The 20551-nt window shown below is 38.7% G+C and overlaps 1 protein-coding gene across 1 annotated transcript; it reads right to left on the minus strand.

The window, feature by feature from the left end:
• Positions 1–14448: 14448 nt before the first annotated feature.
• Positions 14449–18105, minus strand: SNAI2 (snail family transcriptional repressor 2). Its single transcript, XM_046642679.1, has 3 exons — positions 17868–18105; positions 16558–17103; positions 14449–15658 (listed from the first exon to the last, which is right to left on the minus strand). The coding sequence occupies exons 1-3, from the start codon at positions 17944–17946 to the stop codon at positions 15477–15479; spliced, it is 807 nt and encodes a 268-aa protein (XP_046498635.1). The 5' UTR covers positions 17947–18105; the 3' UTR covers positions 14449–15476.
• Between the last annotated feature and the right edge of the window lie 2446 nt (positions 18106–20551).

Below are 20551 nucleotides of genomic sequence, written 5' to 3' on the forward strand. Positions count from 1 at the left end.
TGGATAATTTTTCCCATTAGGTGAATGTTATGTTAAATTTAGGGTGAAAATGTCAGGATGGACATGGAGGTCTGTTTTTATAGAAAACGAAGGTATAGCAACACCGCCTTTTTAATTATTTGCAGAAATTCAGAAATTCACTTGTTATGTTATATTGAGCTTTGACAGTATTATTGCTTTGGGGGCGTTATGACTTAATCCATGTCACATGTGACTCCATGTAGGAAAATGACGTGTGAAAACAGCTTACTGAAGCACTGGGTGTAGCTCTGTGCAGTTTCCTATTATCAGTGTTTTATGGAGAGCTCACTCAAAATGATAGATGAAATAGAGGACAACCTCCAAACCTCTAATGCCTGGTGGAAATTATACTAGTCGAAAACTTCAGGAAATTACTGAAGATTTTCAGAATTAAAATGTAGATAGGAGGAAAGAATATGGTGATGATAGTAGATTGATATCTTAAGTTACATTGTGACGATGATGGCAAAACCTCCCGTGAAGGACGTCTTTTTATTTGCGTTTACAAGTAGGATTTTAGCATGTTTATCTCTGGCTCAGATATTTTTTTTTTTTAGAGAGTGAAAAAATGTTTCTCAAGTGAATCCAAATATTCACCAGTCTATTTCTAGTTCTAAAATGTTATCGAATTTCTTATAAATACATATATATATACACAAATTACTTTATTTTTTTAATCTTTTTCCTTCTAAAAAATAAACCCTTATGGGAAAAAGAAGAGGTTAATTAAGGCTTCTCCATGCGCATCTGAGGAAAAGATTTGGTGCATAATTCCTTTTCCTTTCAGAGTTTCCCAGAGGCGGTTTTCTCATCCTCTAGGCTGTGTGGGAGGGCAGCCTGGCCTTCAGGCTCACATCCTCCCTCCAGGTTTGTACTATGCAGGGCAGGAGCCAGGAGACCACAGGCAGGTGTCGGGCTCACTCCCTGTCTTTGGTGGTGTCCCAAACTCCACAAGGTACAGAGAGGTCCAGGAAAAAATGTGAAATCAGCCACCCAAGTTGAATGGAAAATTTCAGGATGTTAGAAAATATGGGGACAGCTGATGGCTGAGGTCATGGCTTAGAATGATTTTTCAGTTTACCTGTTTACTCAAACCATTTTACCCATTCCTTAGCAAAAAAGAAAAAAAAAGGAAAAGGACACCTCACAGGAAAGAAGAAAAAAAAGCAATTAATCTATTTTGGCAGGCAGAATGAGTATAGCTTTGTTTATATTCCTAGATTTAGCACAATCTGTATGAGCTATCTACATGATAAAACTCTCTAGAGGTTTTTTTTTCACCCTTTGTTCTTTGTGTTATTTTTCAGAAATCATTTAAAAATCATTTAAGTGTAGGGGCCAGCCCCGTGGCCAAGTGGTTAAGTTTGTGTGCTCCGCTTTGGTGGCCCAGGGTTTCACTGGTTCGGATCCTGGGTGCGGACGTGGCACCGCTCGTCAGGCCACACTGAGGTGGCGTCCCACATACCACAACTAGAAGGACCCACAACTAAAATATACAACTATGTATGGCGGCAATTGGGGAGAAAAAGCAGAAAGAAAAACAAAGAAGATTGGCAACAGTTGTTAGCTCAGGTACCAATCTTTTAAAAAACAAATCATTTAAGTGTACATTTACAAGGATGTTGAAGGCGAGCCATAATATACCCAGAAATACACTAATGGGTGAATATTTATATTCCTTTGAGAAATATTCTTTTTCCAGAGCGGAAGAGACACCCCTTATTTGGTTGATATGCTTTGTTGCTATGCCTTATGGTGTTCAAAGAGGTTGCTGAGGAATTCCGGAAGAAATGGAAGAATGTCAGGAGAGGCTCTCCATTGGATTCTTGTTCTACGTAGAAAGAAAAAGAGAGAGGATATGATGTTTACTCTGATGGACTTCACTATTGGAAACTTGACCCAACATATGGTGGTCCCTATGTTCTTTACATTCTCCACTTTCCTCATAGGGGCTCCCTGAGTTCCTCCCATTCCTTTCCACTGTACAAGTCCCTGCTCAGGGCCCTTCTCCCTGCAAAAAGTAATTGAATAGGTCAGGTGGATGTTCTCCCCAGGGGGCTTCCCCCAATGAGTGTGTTTTGGGAGCACCTTGGGAAATGCGAGGGGCTGGCAGTCTACAGAATATATGGCAGAGTCTGTGACCTAAACGTTCCATATGATGTTGAGTTCTTTAGTGTAAAAGCTTCCTGGAATCTTCTGATATGTTAAAGTAAACTTTGAAACTTCAAGAAGAAGATAAGGTATACAACATGTGACAGTCTCTGACCAGAGGCGTCTTTGAGAGGCGTCTGAAAGACTCATTTTCTGGAGCACAGTTTGAGAACCAGACACTGGTTTTCAATGAGCTCAATGAACTCCTTGGAGGATCAGGCCTGTTTTAAGAAGAGTCTTTCTTGCTTGCTTCTTTTACATATCTAGTTCTTCAATGATTAAGCTTTTCTTTGAAGAAAATTTTCCTTGACCAATAAACGAAAAAAAGAAAAAAGGATTCTAGAAATATTTGTGGATGCTCAAGACTGAACCTCAGTGTCAGCTATTTTTTTCCCCTGGCTTTGCTACTCCTCAGATTTTTTTAATGGTATTTTTGGAATGAAACCACATATTCAAACTTGAGTATGAAATCCAAGAGCCAAAAATGTCTGAAATTTTTCCCACAAGTGCGTTAGAACCACGAGCAAATGAAAGGACTCCCTCTTAGTGGGAGATCACTGAGGTAACTGGACAGAAGGTAAGAAAAATGAAAGTAATTCTGTTGATTCATGTATAAATTCCCCATGTAGTTCATTAGCTGGACACTCTTAACTGAACACCAGGCTGTCCTGGGCAGAGGCCATAAATCACTGAATCCACTGCAATGGCTGCCTGCAGGATAAGGGAGCTGCATGCTAGAAGCTTGCTCCAGTTAGACAGACTTCTACAATAATGCATCGTGGTCTCTTGATAAGGGGGACACAGTAAAAGTTGTGATTTTTAATCACAGGCCAAGAAGACAAACAATCAAGTGTAAAATTAGAAAAGATGATTTTTGAACATCAACCTGAAACTTTGTGTTTTCCTGCATTATCCTAGGTTTCCAGGCCAAATCCATGCATTGTTAGGCGTAAGGCCAAATTACTTAAATTCAGTACAAGGAAAATCAATAAAGGCTGATAAATGTGCCTGTTTAGGGTCTTGTGGCTGCACAGGACCTTCATGTCTATAACCTGAGTTCTCCCAGGAGCCCCCTCACTGGGACGAAGCAAGCATATTTGAAGGGTAGTTAAGGAAACTCCTGGTAGAATGCTATACAATCCATTTCTAACCTCTACTTTTTTCTTTTACATTTTTAAAAATTTTTAGTTATATACTCTATAACTTATTCTGGACAAAAATCTTCTCATCAGGCTGTGGGATAAATTCAAAATGAGTAGGAGAAATGACAGCTTATCCTTATTTCAACATGGAAATGTGGCTTCTCCAGATGTTTCTAATGTTCCAAATAGGCATTTTCAAAACTGAACATTGTATCAAGGCTGCCAGTCTATAGGACTCTAAACAGTGATGGTGCTTCTGTATTTCCCCTCCCCACCCCCACCAGAAAAGTAGAGAGTGACTTTGACTTGAGGTAAAACAGAATTTTTCTTCCTCGATATAGTGACCAATGACAGTTAGACACAGACACTAAGCCTTATTTGTAGAACTGTTACGGGTATGAAAGAGTCTTAATCCAGAGCATCAAGTGGTGGGTGAATCATTCTGAAGGCTGGTTTCCAAGACCACAAGAAATCAGCGAGGCGATCTTTAAGAAACATCAAGAGCATATACCACATCATAAGAAAATCCCATATATGTCCTCCTCCCCACATATAGGAGAGAGAGAAAGAAAAAAGAGATGGCAAGAGAGAGAAGGAGAGAGTGAAACAAAAGACAAAGAAGTCTCACCATGTTGGAAATATGGCTTTTGTTAGAGTTGTCGTTGTTGTTTTAATCCTGCCCTGAGCTCTTCTGTGGGGGAGACGTGGAAACAGTGGCCAGAGCATGAGAATTTGAAAAATGCATTAATGTAGTGACGGTTTGCTCAACTGCTGCATGGGGAAAGTTATTTGATTATTCATAGATGTACATCTGTGCTTTGCATTGTTTCAGCTTTAAGGTGTTTTATAACAACTTTAAATGTTTGCAATGAGAAGTTAAGTTATTCCACAATTGACTAGATCATGTCTATTTAGCAACAAAATATTCATTCCATAAAAATTTTCTGCTCATCTCTTAGGTCCCAGGAATATGCAGGTCATTGGGAGATAAAAATATGATCCCAGTCTCTACCCTTAAGGAATTCACAGTCTAATGAGGAGACAGGCACATAGGCAAACAACGGTAACGTAAATTACATATGATGTGCAGTAGCAATGTAGATAAGACGCCCCATATCAGTCTGGGAAAGTCAAGGGAGGCTTTCCAGAGGAGGCGGCAGTTGGACGGAGATGCCAAGAATATGTAGGAATTAAGCAGATGAATAAAAACTGGAATGGGCTCTAGAGGCATTTGGCACAGGATAAACATGATTTTAGTTTTTCTAGAAAACTATAAATTATTCAGTTTTTTCTGGAGAGTGCAAAAATATAAAATAAAATCATTTATTGAGGAATCAACAAAAGCTTATGGTTTTGAGTAATATCTTAACATGTACAGAAGTTGCCTTTACTATCAAGTGCTAAGAAAATATTTTTGTTTAAATTACTTTATTTTGCTGTATTAGAGAAAGAATGACAAAACTCTGTTTTGGAACTTCTCTGCCATCTTATATCCTGGTTGAAAGAGTAAAGCGGGATATTTCCATGAAAGTACTGCAAAGACATGACTGCTTATCCAATAACCTTGTTTCCTTTGGAGTTGAGCCAGTGGATCAGAAATTCTCTCATATTAATTTTTCCTCATTAATTAAAGACTCAGCCTAGAGCCACAACCATATCAGATATTCCTACTGAGAGAGGTCCTGGTTTGGATTAGAATTATTTGAATAGGCGATTTCTGAATTTTCTAAGATCCATTGATCCTCTAGTACAGCTTCTCCCATCCTTTGTCCATGTGCTGGGGCATGAAAGGCTCACTGGGTAACAAATTATTCAATATGGTTGATGAATTGGCTATAGTGTTTTTTGTGGTAGAAAAGTCAGTTCCCTGGGTTCCCCTTATGTATATTTAGAAAAATGTTCATGATCCAAATGCATTGAGCAAAACGCCAGAAATATCAGCTCTTAACTTCTTAATGGTTTTCTAAGTGTTTACTTATCACTCAATAAAATATAATCTTGTGACCAGTAGTATAAGAAGCTCTTTTGCCAATAAGAAACAATATTGAAGTTTTGATATGATTTACTGCATTTTTCTTTTATCTGATGCCCTCCATAGATTAAGTTGGAATTTGGATCCCACTCTTTGGTGGGATCCATGGTTGATCATGTGGAGGCTAGGCTAATCCTTATCTAAAAGCCCAGTAATTGTTTCATTTTTTTACTTGTTATGGGAAAGAGAGTAAAACAAGGTACCTTAATAAGTATTGGTCACATTTTTCTCTTTCCTTCTGAAAATGGTAAGGATTGGTAGTTTGGTGTTTCACCCGATTAAGTGGATTAACTTACAGGAAAGAGACAAAGCAGACACCAAGGGGCATTAGATGTCAAACTCTAAGTGGTTTTGCTGCCAATATTCACCTCAGTGCCACTTCTGAAGGGTACAGTTGACTTTGGGAAGGTTAGAGTAAATGATGTGGTCCATAGGTGACATGTAGACCATTCTCAGGGAAGCAAGTACCTCTTAGTGAAGAGGTGGAGGCCAGCCCCTATCCTTGCCTTCTCTTGGCTTGCGTTTTCTTGAACCTAAATAAATAATGGCTTTCTGATCCTTGTGGAGGGCCCCTGGAGTTGTATATCAGCGCGCATGACAGCCAAGCACTTATTTCACTTTCAACGCAAAGGTCAATATGTTTTAGTAACTTATTGTCTTTGTATAGTATCCAGTCACTGGTGAGAATTTTGATGGCAGAATTTGTTGGTGTCAATGGCAATTGTTTATATGAAAAAAATACGTGAAAATCTATTTCTAATCTTCCTTTTCAACTCTGCTCCAAAATATTTTTCTTCTGCATATTGTTTTAATCCTTCTGATTGAATAAAAATTTCTTTTGTTTTTAAAATGACTTTACCTTTGATATACACCCAGATAATAGGTCAAATACATGGGGACAGAACATAGCATTATGAGTTAAACTATTGGCAGAGAATGGAAGGTAAACAAAGTGTTCTGCCCTTTGATTTTTAAAATATTATTTCTTTTCTGCTTTCAGAAGTAATTTATGCTTACATATAAGTGTGCACATTATATAAATGTGTTGTGTAGAAGATGCAACTTTTCAAAGGTCTTGCCAACCTCACTGGATGATGAACTTTTTGTATCTTTATGTTGTTTGTAAATCTGAGAAACATCATTCTGACTTTTTCTGCTTTTTGCATTAAGCAAAATGCTTATTGCATGCTGTCTATATACTTTAATCCATAATTATAGCATGGTTGATTCTTGGATCATACATCTTAGGTGATTTTATATTAAATAGTGACAAGGAGGAGGTGAGAGAGACTGATGGAGGAAGGCAGAATGCCTCTTTCTAATAGACAAGGATAAAATAATACTTTCATTAGATAAAAAGTACATTTTTGGCTTTCTTCTGAGTATTGGTATGTATAGATTGAAAACCAGGTTCAACTCTGAGAAAAAATATATGTATTGAACTTCACTGTGTGTGATACTGTGGCATGTGCTTGTCATAGATTCATGCAGTATTTTTACCTCCATCCATCCAGACTCAGGAATTATCTTCACTGTAGAGATGATGAGACTGAGCACAGGTCATCCACCTTGTAATATGTGTCATAAAACAACAACTTGCATACAGGTCAGTCTGATTACAGAGCCCTGCTCTTCCTGCTACACTCTGTGTTCATACAACAAGACCAGAATGGCCTGGATTAGAATGTGGCTGCATTGATCAGTTCTTTTTAAAAAATAGTATTATAAATGTTTTTATAGCCCACTATTATTTCAAATGGCCCAACAGCAATTTCTGTAAGACAAATGAAAATGCAGCCCCTTTCTTGTTTAAGATTTGAAATTGAAAGAGAGTAGCTGCCTTTAAAATCAATCAGAACACCTCTGTGGAAAATTACCTGGGCTGTTTCATGGTTGGCAAGAGCAGAGGAGGGAGCTGGCGTCCCCTGAAGAGGCACACGTCCAGCCCCAGGGCGGGCCAGCACCCACTGGCAACGGCTCGGCCCTGGAGCTGTCAAGATTTTCCGAAATTGTAAAAATCTGAAAGTTACATTTTAGAATCATCGTTTCTTCTAATTCTTTTTTATTGCCCTTTTATTGCCTCAGGAAAGCAGTAACACAAAAGATCCTTTTACATCTTTTGATTTAAAATGCAGAATCCAAGAGGGGCTTGCCTGGCTATGTTCATGGGGGAGAATTTGTAGCTGATCAGTGTTCATCCTACCAGTAAAAGCCCAATTATGGCAAATAAGTTCATTCATTTTATCTTATAAACTCAAGAAAAATACTCAAAAATCCTAATATATGAAAGAAATGCCTGGATTCTCACCCTATTTAATTTTATAAAGAAATCATTATAGCTATGCAAGCTATAATTTCTTTCTCTTTCATTATGTAAAATAGTTTTCATTGTGCAGAGAAGCTCCCACTCCATACCTCTTTTGCCCTTCCGTATTTTATAGTATATCTTTTCAGCTTAATTTCAACCTCTTTCAAAGCCACTGTGCTATAAACTATTTTTAAAACGAATTTATAAAGAATTTGGGATCATTCACGAAAAAGTTTGTGCTCTTTTCTTTTTAATTTTTTCACTAAGATGTCTTGTTCAATACTTCATTTCATTGAGTGCCTAATACAGTGATTGATTGGCAAATGTAGGATGCAATGAATAATAATGAGAAAGAGAAGGGATTCTAACCTTGTGTACTGTGATTTACATCACGTCATTCACTAGGACAGCTGAGCCTCAGCTCCCTGCCCCTAACCTCCCATCGCCATGTGACTCTCTCCTTCTCAGAGTGTGGTCTCCAGACCAGCTGTATCAGCCTCAGCTGGGAGCATGTTAGAAACGCAAATTCTTAAGTCCACTAAAAACTTTCTATTTCAGAAATTCTGGAGGTGGGACTCAGCAATTTGTGTTTTCACCAACCCTCTAGCTGATTCTGATGCTCTCTGCAGTTTGAGAGCCACTGATGCAACCCTGTCTTTGCACCAGTGTTTTCTTTTCCCCTCACCCATGGCCTCTGGAATCTCCCTTCTCCTTGCTGGTGGCGACAAGACTGCTTCCATCCACCACCCACCTAATCCTTAATGCTGGAGAGGGAGGGGCTAGGCTTCTCTCTTTCTGCTTGTCTTCAGAACACTAGAAGGCTGGAAGAGTCTTTAGTCCCTGCTGGGCTAAGGCAGATCCAGGACATAGTCCTCCTTCCTGCTGCAGGAGATGGGGAAGGGGGACCTTTAGTCACTAACTTCAGTGGGGAACCACTGGTACTCAGAAGAATGTCTTTATCCACAAGTACATATAATTTGTCATTGTAACCAGTGTTTAAGAGCAAACCCCAAAGCTCATACTGGACAAGCACAATTGGGAGAAGGGCAGAAACTTGCAGCTACTACAGGTGCTCTCGCTGCCCACCACACGGTACTCTGACCTACTCTCAGCTGAGGATAGACCCCCTAGGAAACATACAGGTGGTTGCCGTGTCCAAATACAGCGTTGTCAGATTAAGCAAGACTGGGCTAACTGGACCTGACAGATGGCCACATCGACAAGGAAGTCCGCACTACTCCAATGTTAACACGTAGAAATAGATGCTGAAGGGGTGATTTATGTCTTTTTGTACTGTATTGCCCCCAAAGATCTTAGGTTGTTTCTTGCTGATTACTTTGGTTATTTCCTGCTGTACTCCCTCCATTATAATCAAACTTTTACTTCATTTAAATTTTTTAGGCTCAGGACTTGGTGATCATTTTGTTTTGTCTTAACAAACATGGCGTTAAAATAAGCTCAGTCTATAAAATGAGAAAATACACTATGATCAGTATATTGTCAATAATATGAAATCTCTTCACCAAATTGTATTGTAAAATAAGAAATAGAGCTGTCCTTCATTTTATATATCTATATAATTATATAAGTTATTTATTCAGTAATATACTTTTGAAGTAAAATGATATGCAGTTTAGTTATCTATTATCCATTTATTGTATTTTGGATAAGTTTAGGTATTATGAAATAAAAACATTTAAAAGACAGAGAAGAGTTACTTGTCATCAATTCAGAGGAAATAATTTTCTCCTGAGAATGACTATTTGCAATTTTACATGAATATTCATAAACAATAAATTATTAAAGTGACACAAGTAAAATTAACCAGAGAATCAGAGGAAAAAATACATCAAATAACTTCTACTTGACAAAATGTCAAACATTTTAAAAAGATAATAGTACAGGAAAAGCCTAAGCAGCTTGCTCGGCCAAGGTGGCCATGAACATTCCTGAGAGAAGCCCAGGAGCTGTTGCGGTAGGAACCTACCTGACACCAACGGGGGAAGCTACCTGATCCTGACGGCTGACCAGCGGGCTGGAACCAAAGGCCTCTCACAGTGACACCCCTGCCACGGTCAGCCTCACCAATGTGGGTAGTCCTTGCAGCTTGGAGTAAAATTGCATTTAGAAGCTTCTCTGTAGAAAGCAGAAAGCCTGGCCTGTTTGGTGTGAGTGGACTGGAAAGAGCCAGTATACATTTCTGGGCCCCAAAAAGGTAGATGAGGATTGGGCAAGACTGGAAACATAATCAGAAAATTAGAGCAGAAATCTGAAAACCAAAGTGTGGCTATGTCATATTTTTGCGTAGATCAGGGATCCTGGCATTGGGTGGCTTGTGAGGGAGCAGAGAGTTCAGGAGAAAAGAAAGCTGGCTTTGGTGGACATCTGTGTAGTGATGTCTCCCACTGCCCCTGACCTCAGCTAGGCAAACTTGGAGTGCAGGAATATTCCAGACCCCACCTTCTGGTGAATCCAGTCTGCTCCTATCCTGCTGCCCATCTTGACATTTTGGCTTTCATTAGATGAGGAACTGAACTTGGGTGGAGAAGGAGGCATGGGGCTAGGAGCTGAGCTCGCGGTTAAAGCTTGGCTACTTGGAGTGAGTACAAGGATCAGCAATATGACACCTGGACACCTGGATATGGACACCACCTGGGAGCAGGTTAGACATGAAAACTCTCAGGCACCATCCCAAACCCACCAAGCCAAGATGTCAACAAGACCCACAGGTGATCCTGTGCACACTACTTAGTGATAATTCAAAAGGTCTCACAACTATCTCTACAAATTTCCAAAAGAACTGGCTGGATGGATTAAACTGATTGTTATAACCAGAGGAGCTTAATTAAATGAAGTAGTGTACACAATATATAACCATACCCGTCTTTTATTCACAGCAGCTCTCCCACTACTGCTATAAATACCTCACCAGCCCCTTTGGAGTTTGTAGACATGGATATGCTGCCATTTCCTCTGCGAATCTCTCATTGTTTGGGGGTCTGGCCAAGTGCCACAACGGAAAAGTTGCCCTGCTTGTTGCTTTTCTACGTGTGTGCTTTCCACAAAGTGATTATTACTTCCTGGAGGGCTAAGGGGCTAAATCGAACTTTGGCCATAGATTTACTCCTGTGGTTGTAGATTATACACATTTACTACTGAAAATTAAACGAGAGAATTTTTTTTCCCTCTGCGTGTGTCCATCTCAGGTAAAGGGAATGCTTTTGTTTTTATCTGCTTCTGATGAAAAGAAAAGAGTGATAGAAAAGTCATCTTATTTGAGAATTTTTACTTCCCTAGATGACAGAACACTTGTTTTCAATTTTCCTCAAAATATTTCCCATATCTAAACTAGGTACAACTTCTTGGATGTGGGTCTTAGCCAGGAAGCATTAGACTTTTCTAAGTTATAATTGCCTCATTACCCCAGAGTGTCCACATTTTAGTGGTGAAAGAAAGGACTGTTTAGCTTGGAAGACTGTTTTAGTCTGGAAGATAAAAGCCAAGAGAGGAGTGTGGGTGTGCGAGGAAGAAACAGTGGCCTTCAGAAGATGAAGTGTTAATGTTCAGAGGACGGAGACCAGCTGCTTTTCCTCTCCACTGAAACCAGACCAGAGGAAATGGACTCACATGCACCAGAATGTAAGGGAGCTGTAAGAGAGCCTGTCATGACAAGGAGGGCTGACACTAGAGGAAGGAGAGCCAATAGGATTTCTAGAAAGAAACTGAGCAATGGCTCTGTAGATTGTTACATGTTGTTTTATAATTGCTGAATTATAATAGTTCCTAATACATCCTTGAAATATTTAATTTCAGGGCACATTGTCATTTCTCCTTTCCAACAGATTTCTACTAGGTGCCTACAAGATATAAAATCACTGTGCTGAGCGTAAGTCAGCAGTCTCCTTGTTCTCATGGTGGAGTGGAGAAAACAGGGTCTTCGGAGCCAGAAGAATCTGAGTTTGGATTTAAGTTTAACAACTTACCACTTTTGTTACCTTGACTCCATTATTCAAACTCTCTGAGTTTAATACCCTTATCTATAAAATACCAACTTCATAGAGAAATTGTAGCCATTGAAGATGATGTATGTAAGTTTCCTAGTACAAAATGGGTACATATTAAGCATTTAATAATAACACTGGGTACTCGATATTATGATCTACAAGGCCTATTAATGCAAGGGACTGTTGAGTACTTAATTATGATAATGAGATCTATTCCTATTTTACATCTTAAGAAACTGAGGCACTGAGGGGTTAAGTAAGTTGCATAAGGACATAAAGCCAATAAGTAAATTGTGAGGCAGAGATTCAGTGAACACATATGTTGGCTTTAAAAGTTGGTGCTCTTCCTATTATACCACCCAGTCTCATATTGTATGAAACAAATTAAGGACACTGAGAATGCTTATTAGCATATGTACCTTATATTAAAATCCACAGTTTTTAAAGCTCAGGTTCTCAGAATGTCTATCAAACCTGGTCCACGTGTACTATATTTGTCCCTTCTACACTATTTTGAGTATCCAATCTATTGGGGAGGAGGCTATCATCACTAAGTCGGGAGATGTACCTGTAAATATGCTTGGAAGAGCTCTCAAAAATTACCAAACCTCTTTGCAATAAATGGGAAATATGTTGAATTTATTTTAGATCTGCAGGCTGTTTTTCACCAATTTCTATTTTATCCATGTATTCATTCAACAAACATTTGTTGATGTCTGTGTTCCAGATGATGTGCTGGGTACTGGGATTTTATCTTTTAAGGATGCTCTGTCTAGTGAAAAAGAAAAGTATCAACAAGCTATTGCTATATAGTAAAATAAGTACTACATTATAAATGACATGAAGCTCCCAGAAAGAGCAAATTTGGAAAAGTATTTCAAAGTAAGTGGCATTTAAGCCAGGTGTTATGTATTGCAGGAAATCAGACTGTAGGCAAAGACCTTGGTAAAAATGCTAAAAATTCTTAAAAATTACTAAGCTGTATTTATAGAAAATCTTGATTATCTGTTGTACCATAATTCAAGCTCATGTTACCTAAATGAAAGTAAGATATTTTAATCATGAATGAAGTTTGAATGGTGAGGGCATATTCGGAATATATCGTAAAAATATTGCTGCTAATTCTTCAGTAAGAAATTAAATCAATGAACAAATTTTTCCTTTTAGAAAATTATCTGTTTAGGTTTTGGACACCAAGAAATGACTTGTCTCTAGACCTATAAATGAGGGAAGGAAATGTAGGTAGATATGGTTCCTGGGATAGCCAACCAGATCACTTTGAGAATGCTTGATTCACTCACATTTGCCCTTGAAAGATATTTCTACGTCTTAGCTGGTGTGCAAACTTTTAGGCAATCATTTCTATACCACATACTCTAACTAAAGTTGTCTTTTTTCTAACTTAAGAATGCTCCAGTCAGTCTATCAGCCATTTCTTTTACATTTATAAATTGCTGCTCCAAATTATTTTACTTTTGAGATATATTTCCCAAAATATCAAAAAATTAAAAGTAGAATGTTAAATTGAAGGGTTTCATTTTCAGTCAAATGCACACCCCTTTTATATGTTAGCTAAAAATTTAAATGTAACATACAGTGGAATGTGTGTGAACATTATTGGTATTTTAGGTCATTTGCTAATGGCCTGTAACTAGTACCTTTGAGATATTAGTTCTGACTTTTATTTGTATCACAAAGACATTAGAAGGAAAATAATTCTGCAGGTTCTGAGCATACCAGAGAGAAGTGACTAACAATAGCAGAAACTATTCTTGTAATGTATTTGGAGTTTGGATTCAAATACAGAATTTGGTAATTGTTACAGTGCCTATAATGGTTAACAGTTTTTTTAACTGTTGTGATGGTTTACATATCAGTTAATACACATGCTTTTGGTAAGTATGTGCCTATATATGGAGTGGCTGATCATGCTACATTTTATTAAGCACATATTGGGTTTGGGTGGAGGCTTGTTCAAAATACCATAAAGGGACATCTTAACTTTTTTTAGTTAGCTCTGCTCCTATGACACTATCACTTATTTATATCGCTAGATGTGGAGTTTACTTTGCATAGCTTAATTTTCAACTTGGGTCATTTATGATAAATCCATTTTTTCATGATTTTTTAAATGCAGATTTTCTATTTTTACTCAAAATGACATTTCTATTAAAAATCTTAAACTGTTCCAGTGGCCTATGTGATAATCACTCATGACAATGAGTGATTGTAATTTGATTTCATAAAGCCAACATAATAAAGTTATCATAAATAAAAAATTTTGAAAAGTTTTTTTTTTTTTTTGTGAGGAGGATTTGCCTTGAGCTAACATCTGTGCCAGTCTTCCTCTATTTTATGTAGGATGCCACCAGAGCATAGCTTGATGAGCAGTGCTAGGTCCATGCCTGGGATCCAAACCTGTGAACCCCAGGCCATCTGAGTGGAGCGTGCAAACTTAACCATTATGCCACCAGGTCAGCCCCCTGAAAAGTATTCTTGACTATTAATGATATAAATATTTTAGGCAATCAGAAAGTGTGATTTTTGTTAAAGGGATATACTAACAAACTACCATCACAATGTTGTCTTTCTGAATGTGACAGTATTAGCTTAGGAGTAAACAAAAAATACTAACAGTTTATTATATTCTAACACATAAAATAACACTTGATATTCGTAATAAACACTATTCACTTTTTCTCTTATTAACAGAAGAAACAATTCTTGGTATAGCAGTTTGGTACTAATCATGAAGTAAGTAAAGTCTCAAAATAGTATACAAACAACAAATTTTAAATCAAAAATGTTTATTGTAAAAAAGAAACTTGAAAATTGTTTTTTAAAAAAGAAACATTGATTTCACAAGTCTTAGTTGTTTGTAGGCCTTAGCTATAGACAACATCTCACTTTCATACAAAAGTCATTCAATCATATAAAAATAAACACAAATTTACATTGACTCATCAACTATACAATTAATTAAAAAAGGCACTTGGAAGGGGCATTGTATGGATTGCATTTGTTGTATGAGTTTAGAAGAGTTTAAGTACATTACTGAGTTTCTAAGAATCCTTTCTTGCACTTATTCCCATCTTTAAATTAATTTTAGAAAATCATTAAAAATGCTTTAAAAAAGTAAGACATGGAGCATGCACCAGGAATGTTCAAAGCTATAGTCTTTCCCTCTTCCCCCAAGGCACATACTGTTAATTGGCAACAAAAAACCCCACAAATACAAAAACCAAAAAAGCACATTTAATACATTCTCCTGTGTTTCGTTCTTGTTCTTTTTTTCTCTCTCTCCTTTAAAAATACAGTTTAAAGCATTACAGGTAATCAAAAAAGGCTTTAGTTCAACAATGGTGACCAGACATCAGACACGTAATGAAGTAAACTTGGAGTACTTTATAAGGCACCTGAGATAGTGTCTGGCAGTTTCTCTTCCTATAGGAAATTCTATTACAAAGCAATACTGTTCTTTTCAGTTGAAATGATTTGGCAACAATGTAAATCTTTGCATTCTTTCTTAGTAAGAAAAGATGCAATGTATTTTTCCCTTCATCTTTGAAGAGAAAGATCCTTGTCTTTTATCCTCTCAATCTAGCTGTCAGTAAATATATAGTAATTTTAAACTTCACATGGAAAGGATTAACTTTAAACACATGGATTTTGTGCTTTTGCAACTTTTAGTGTGTGTGTGTGTCTATACATATTATTTGGTCAGTTAGCACAAGAGAAAATGCCTTTGGACTTTTATTTGTCATTTGGAGTTGGAGTGAAGAAATGCATTCTGTTCGAGTAAACATTGATTGCGTCATTCAGTGTGCTACACAGCAGCCAGATTCCTCATGTTTGTGCAGAAGAGACATTCTGGAGAAGGTTTTGGAGCAGTTTTTGCACTGGTATTTCTTTACATCAGAGTGGGTCTGCAGATGAGCCCTCAGATTTGACCTGTCTGCAAATGCTCTGTTGCAGTGAGGGCAAGAAAAAGGCTTCTCCCCTGGGGGTGAGGGTGGAGGGTGAGAAAGAAAGATAGTCAGTGTTTTTAGAGGAAACGTAAGGTCAGATAACGCTTATGAAGAACAATCACATTTTGCCAAAAGAATGAGAAGCAGCAAAACTGGATTAAAATTTCCCATAGTAGATACTTATTTTAATATCTGGCCCTTTAAGGTAAATTTGAGTATTGCATAAAAAAAATCACACCAAGAATATTATTACTGCTGCCAGTCACGCAGAAATAATTCATGTAGTTCTAGGACTCTCACTTATTAAAGCTTTCTGCTTCAGCAGGTGCAGCTAATGTTGAGCTCCTCCCAGCATTTCCCAATATTTCCCTTTTCCCTCCTTCTGTATTATGACTAAGGCTGGATAAATGTCTTGACCCTCTGCAGGGTAATTTTGTGCTAGGAATAAAAAATTCAGCAGCAAAAAAAATAAAACAATGGAAAACAATTTCAGTTATAATTATCCAACCTGCAATAGGGTGATAGATACCACAGCAAGAATGTAACCAAGAGAAAACTTTAGGAAAACCCTTCATCTATCTATTGAATCAATTAAGATTAAGATAGCAACATTTGTATTTGCTGATTATTGGGAGCAGTTTCACAGAACACACATTCAAGTACATCTTTCCTGATTTTCTAACTGATCTTTGAGACCAAACCTTCTGAATCTACTTTCCAAAGTCTAAATGCTGTTTGCAGTCTCTGGAACAGAGGTTGTTAACTAGCATTAGAGAACTTTGTGCTCTAATGACTTTTTGAGTCGGCAGGAAGTAGCTATAAATGATCATCCATCATTAAAAGCATTGTGTCACTACTTAATGCAAATCCGACAGCCAGCCCAGAGCTTCATTCTATCAGAGTAAGATTCCTGTCTACATTTTTCTCTTACCAGTGTGAGTTCTAATGTGTCCTTGAAGTAACCAGGGTCTGGAAAATGCCTTGCCACAGATCTTGCAGACACAAGGTAAGGTGTGGGTCCGAATGTGCATCTTAAGGGCGCCCAGGCTCACATATTCCTTGTCACAGTATTTACAGCTGAAAGATTTCCTAGACTGGGCGTCACAGTGCAGCTGCTTATGTTTGGCGAGCCCAGAAAAAGTTGAATAGGTCTTATTGCATAAATTGCACTGAAACTTTTCAGCTTCAATGGCATGGGGGTCTGAAAGCTTGGATTGTAGTCTTTCCTCTTCATCACTAATGGGGCTTTCTGAGCCACTGTGGTCCTTGGATGAGGTGTCAGATGGAGGAGGGGGACTCACTCGCCCCAAGGATGAGGGGTATCCAGGAAGAGGAGAGAGGCCATTGGGCAGTGGGGAGTGGAATGGAGCTGCCGTAGTCCACACAGTAATGGGGCTGTATGCTCCCGAGCTGAGGATCTCTGGTTGTGGGATGACAGGCATGGGGTAACTCTCATAGAGATATGGGGAAACAATCACTAGGAGAAAGGAAAGGAAAAGGAAGAAGATTAAGGTAAGAATAACTTCAAAAACACACTAAAAAGCTACTGGATAACACACCCAGGACTTTATAATGAAGAAGACAGACATTTAGGAAGACACAGGCATTGGTAAAACATTTCATTTCTACCCTTGCTGCTGCGTAGTTATCATACTTAATGCACATCGATGCCTCCTGCATACACAGAGTGACAGGAGCTATACCACACTCTGCAATCAGGGAGTGCAGCCAGGCGAATGCCTTCACAGTCCCCACCGAGGAGGACAAACCCATACATTATTTTTAAAGATACAGAAAAGCTGTTTTCCATTTTACGCATGGGGTATTTACAGATTTTATGACTGTGAGTACAAAGATATGCATAAATCAAGTTGCTTTCTAAAGGAAAGGAACCTCATTAGACGAAAAAAGCAGTAATTCAACATTTACTTGTTGTGTTACTCATCTTCCGTGTATTCATTATGCGTGTATATACAAGCTTTAGAAAATGAAGTTGCAAGAGTTGAATGAAATTTTCCTCATCAGTTAAGAGTTTAAAGTTTTGAATTAAAACTTACCCTAACGGTCAAAAGAATCTGAACTTTTAGAACACTGTTTAAAAGGAAAACAACTTAGTCTTTGGTTCTTTTGTAATAGTCTTTGAGTTGTAATATATATTTATATTTATAGATATATAGATATAATTTCCTTTACTTATTTATTATTATTATTATTATTTTTTTTTTTTTTTTTTTTTTTTACCTGTGTGTGTGTCCAGTTCGCTGTAGTTTGGCTTTTTGGAGGCGTTGAAATGCTTCTTGACCAGGAAAGAGCGCGGCATCTTGCCAGCGAGTCTGGCGGGCGCCCGGCGCGGATAACGGTCCGGCGGGAGGACGAGGCCAGTCCCTACAGCATCGCGGCCGCCGGGCTCGGGCTGGGGCCGCTCAGGTGCGGCGGGCGGACGGCCGGCGCCTCTGAAGTCGCCTGGCTCCTTTAGGAACTGAGGCTGTTTGGGCTGGGAGGGTTTTTTTCCTCTCTTTTGCAACAGGGATCCAATCACAGCTGAGAGGTTCGGATTTCAGCTCCTCCCTCTGGGACAGCTGTGAACAGAGGAAGAATCTGTTGTCAGACTAAATTATTCTGGTTCAAAATGGGCTGTTCTTCGGGATTTCAGTGGAGAGGAAAAAAAGTGCTTAAGTATTTTCCAAAGAGGTATTTTACTTCTTTAGCTGTGTCAGTCTATTCCTGCGCTCTGAGAGCTCTGTAAGTCCAAGGAACTGTGATTTCTAAAATGGGCCTGGCTTCCAGATGTCGAGAAAAGCAAACACAGTGGGACAAAATGTTCGCTGGAGGAAGGAAAGGTTGTCCTCCCAGAGCCCAGGTCAGCCCCTGGTGTTAATGAGAGCCGATATCTCTGGACGAGGCATTCGGAGAGCTTTTACTCATGCAGGGACCAAACAATTAACTCTTGGCTTTTGAAAAAGGAAGGTAGAAGCTGCGAAGAGAAAAGCCCCTGTGAGCGCCAGGGCGCCCCCACCGTGGGGGGGCTTCCTGGGTCTGTAACCAGCCCGAGCCACATGATCTGAATGCTGGGAATGCTGCATGTCTTACAGACTCAGCAAAGCCTGAGGCCGCACTTCCTCGGAGAAATTAAGTAATCATGGCACCATATTAGCTATGGTGGCTTGAAAGACATGCTTTGTAACCCGTGAAAGACCTGCTCATGGGAAGAACTGGTAAACTGCAAAGATGAGGAGTGCTGCTCAGAGAGGGTGGGGGGACAGTAGGTAAACTGTCATTAGGAACCACAGAAAACTCTCTCACAAATACATTTGACAAGAGTTTTGATCTTTCCATGTATCACTATGTTTTTTTATGAAAAAAATGTATGGGTCTTTAGAAACAATTACTTCATTTCAAAAATGTATCTGCTTTTATATGTTGCTATTTCTTAAGTATAAAGTTGTCAAAATTCATCTCAGTAGTTTCCTGGATTGTGTTTTTAAAAAAAGAATGCTGTTATGAGTGCTGCTTAAAGTTTTAAGAAGCTAGTCTAGTAAGCAGCAAAAATAATTTGATTTTGTGTAAAGTATTAAATCTAAAAATACTCTAAGGTGACTAGTTTTAAAAGTAAAATTTCAACTATATTTTCAAGCATCTCTCTCCATTCCAGACTTTTCTCTCTCCCTTTTGCTCAAAGATTAAGGAAAGAACAAATTTGCAATGAGACCACCCTACTCTTGTTTCTAACAGGTGCTGGAAGAAAAAAGTGAAAAAGAAAATAACAGTGGTGAAGTCAAGACTTGTAAGAGGAAAGCACATTCTTGGGCTGCATAACTTCTTAATCTTGGGATGAGAAAACAGGAGAGTGTGCCTGGGTTTGGGGAGGGCAGGGGTGCTCACAGGTTTCCTGAGCTTATTTCAATGATTCCCTTTTCTTCCAACAGTCACTAATTTAAATGTCAGAGAAAGGAATTTAGGTGAATCTTATGTTAAAGGAACAGTATTTGTAGGAGATAGGAAAATATGAATATGCATTGGATTCCTCTACAAACTGTAAACTGTAGTATAATTCAGAGCAAGTTTTCTAAGCTTGCTACTTTTTGTGAGGGTTTGTTCAGATGGAGGCATCTGGTGTATCAGAGCAAGAGTCCTCCTTGCCCTTTCCACCCTACGTCCTGCAAAAGGCACATTTTGTTAGAGATATAATACAGTTGTGAAACACAACTTACCATGTGCTTTTAGTTCCTCCTTTTACTCTACACAGCGTCTATTCACAATAGTGAGGAGTGTTAGAGAACATTTTGGTATTTATTTGTTTATAGTTATAACACAAGATAACCTGTTAAAGTGTGTATTTTTAAAATTCATTTTAAAAAAGTTTAAAGTAACTAACTATGCTTGAAAAAACACTTGAATTTGAATTACAGGTGCGTAACTGAGCTGTCTCCCACCACATGTCCGAGGAGGGCTCATCACACATGACACAAATCAGAATCAGAACATGTTACTGCACCTACTGGGATGAGCCGATGGTGTTCAGGATCGAGTAGGAGGCATGTCATTACACAGGTCTGCGTGGTAACTAGTCACTGGTAGACCTGTGTGAGGTCTGGTCTGCTGTCAGGAGAGGGAGAGCCTGCGCGCTGACGGCGTGAGTCAGACTGCACAGGTGCTCCGCTCAGACGTAGCAGAGGGCATTTGGTGCCAGAACGATGTGGTAAAAATGGGAGAAGGGAAGTAAAGTCCCCATCCAAAAGCCGACTGCTGGGATTCTGCTAAGACAAGATGGAAGGCTCCTGTCCTGCAAGCCGGAGGGATCATATGAAGAGTGAGCTTTGGTCACTGACTAAAAGACTCTCTCTTGCCCAGGGACAGCAACCTTTGCTGAGGCATTGACACTAGGTTTAAAATGTTTCATCTGGGCAAAACAAATCCAAGTGGGT

This window comes from Equus quagga, chromosome 16 (assembly GCF_021613505.1).
Source record: "Equus quagga isolate Etosha38 chromosome 16, UCLA_HA_Equagga_1.0, whole genome shotgun sequence".
NCBI classification, from domain to species: domain Eukaryota; kingdom Metazoa; phylum Chordata; class Mammalia; order Perissodactyla; family Equidae; genus Equus; species Equus quagga.

What these genes read in the sequence shown, in the direction of transcription:
- SNAI2 (XM_046642679.1), bottom strand. Translation starts at nt 17,946, where the DNA reads ATGCCGCGCTCTTTCCTGGTCAAGAAGCATTTCAACGCCTCCAAAAAG. An exon ending in CGAACTGGACACACACACAG is followed by an intron (nt 17,104 to 17,867) that starts GTAAAAAAAAAA and finishes CCTTTCTCCTAG; the next exon opens with TGATTGTTTCCCCATATCTC. An exon ending in ACACATTAGAACTCACACTG is followed by an intron (nt 15,659 to 16,557) that starts GTAAGAGAAAAA and finishes CCTCACCCCCAG; the next exon opens with GGGAGAAGCCTTTTTCTTGC.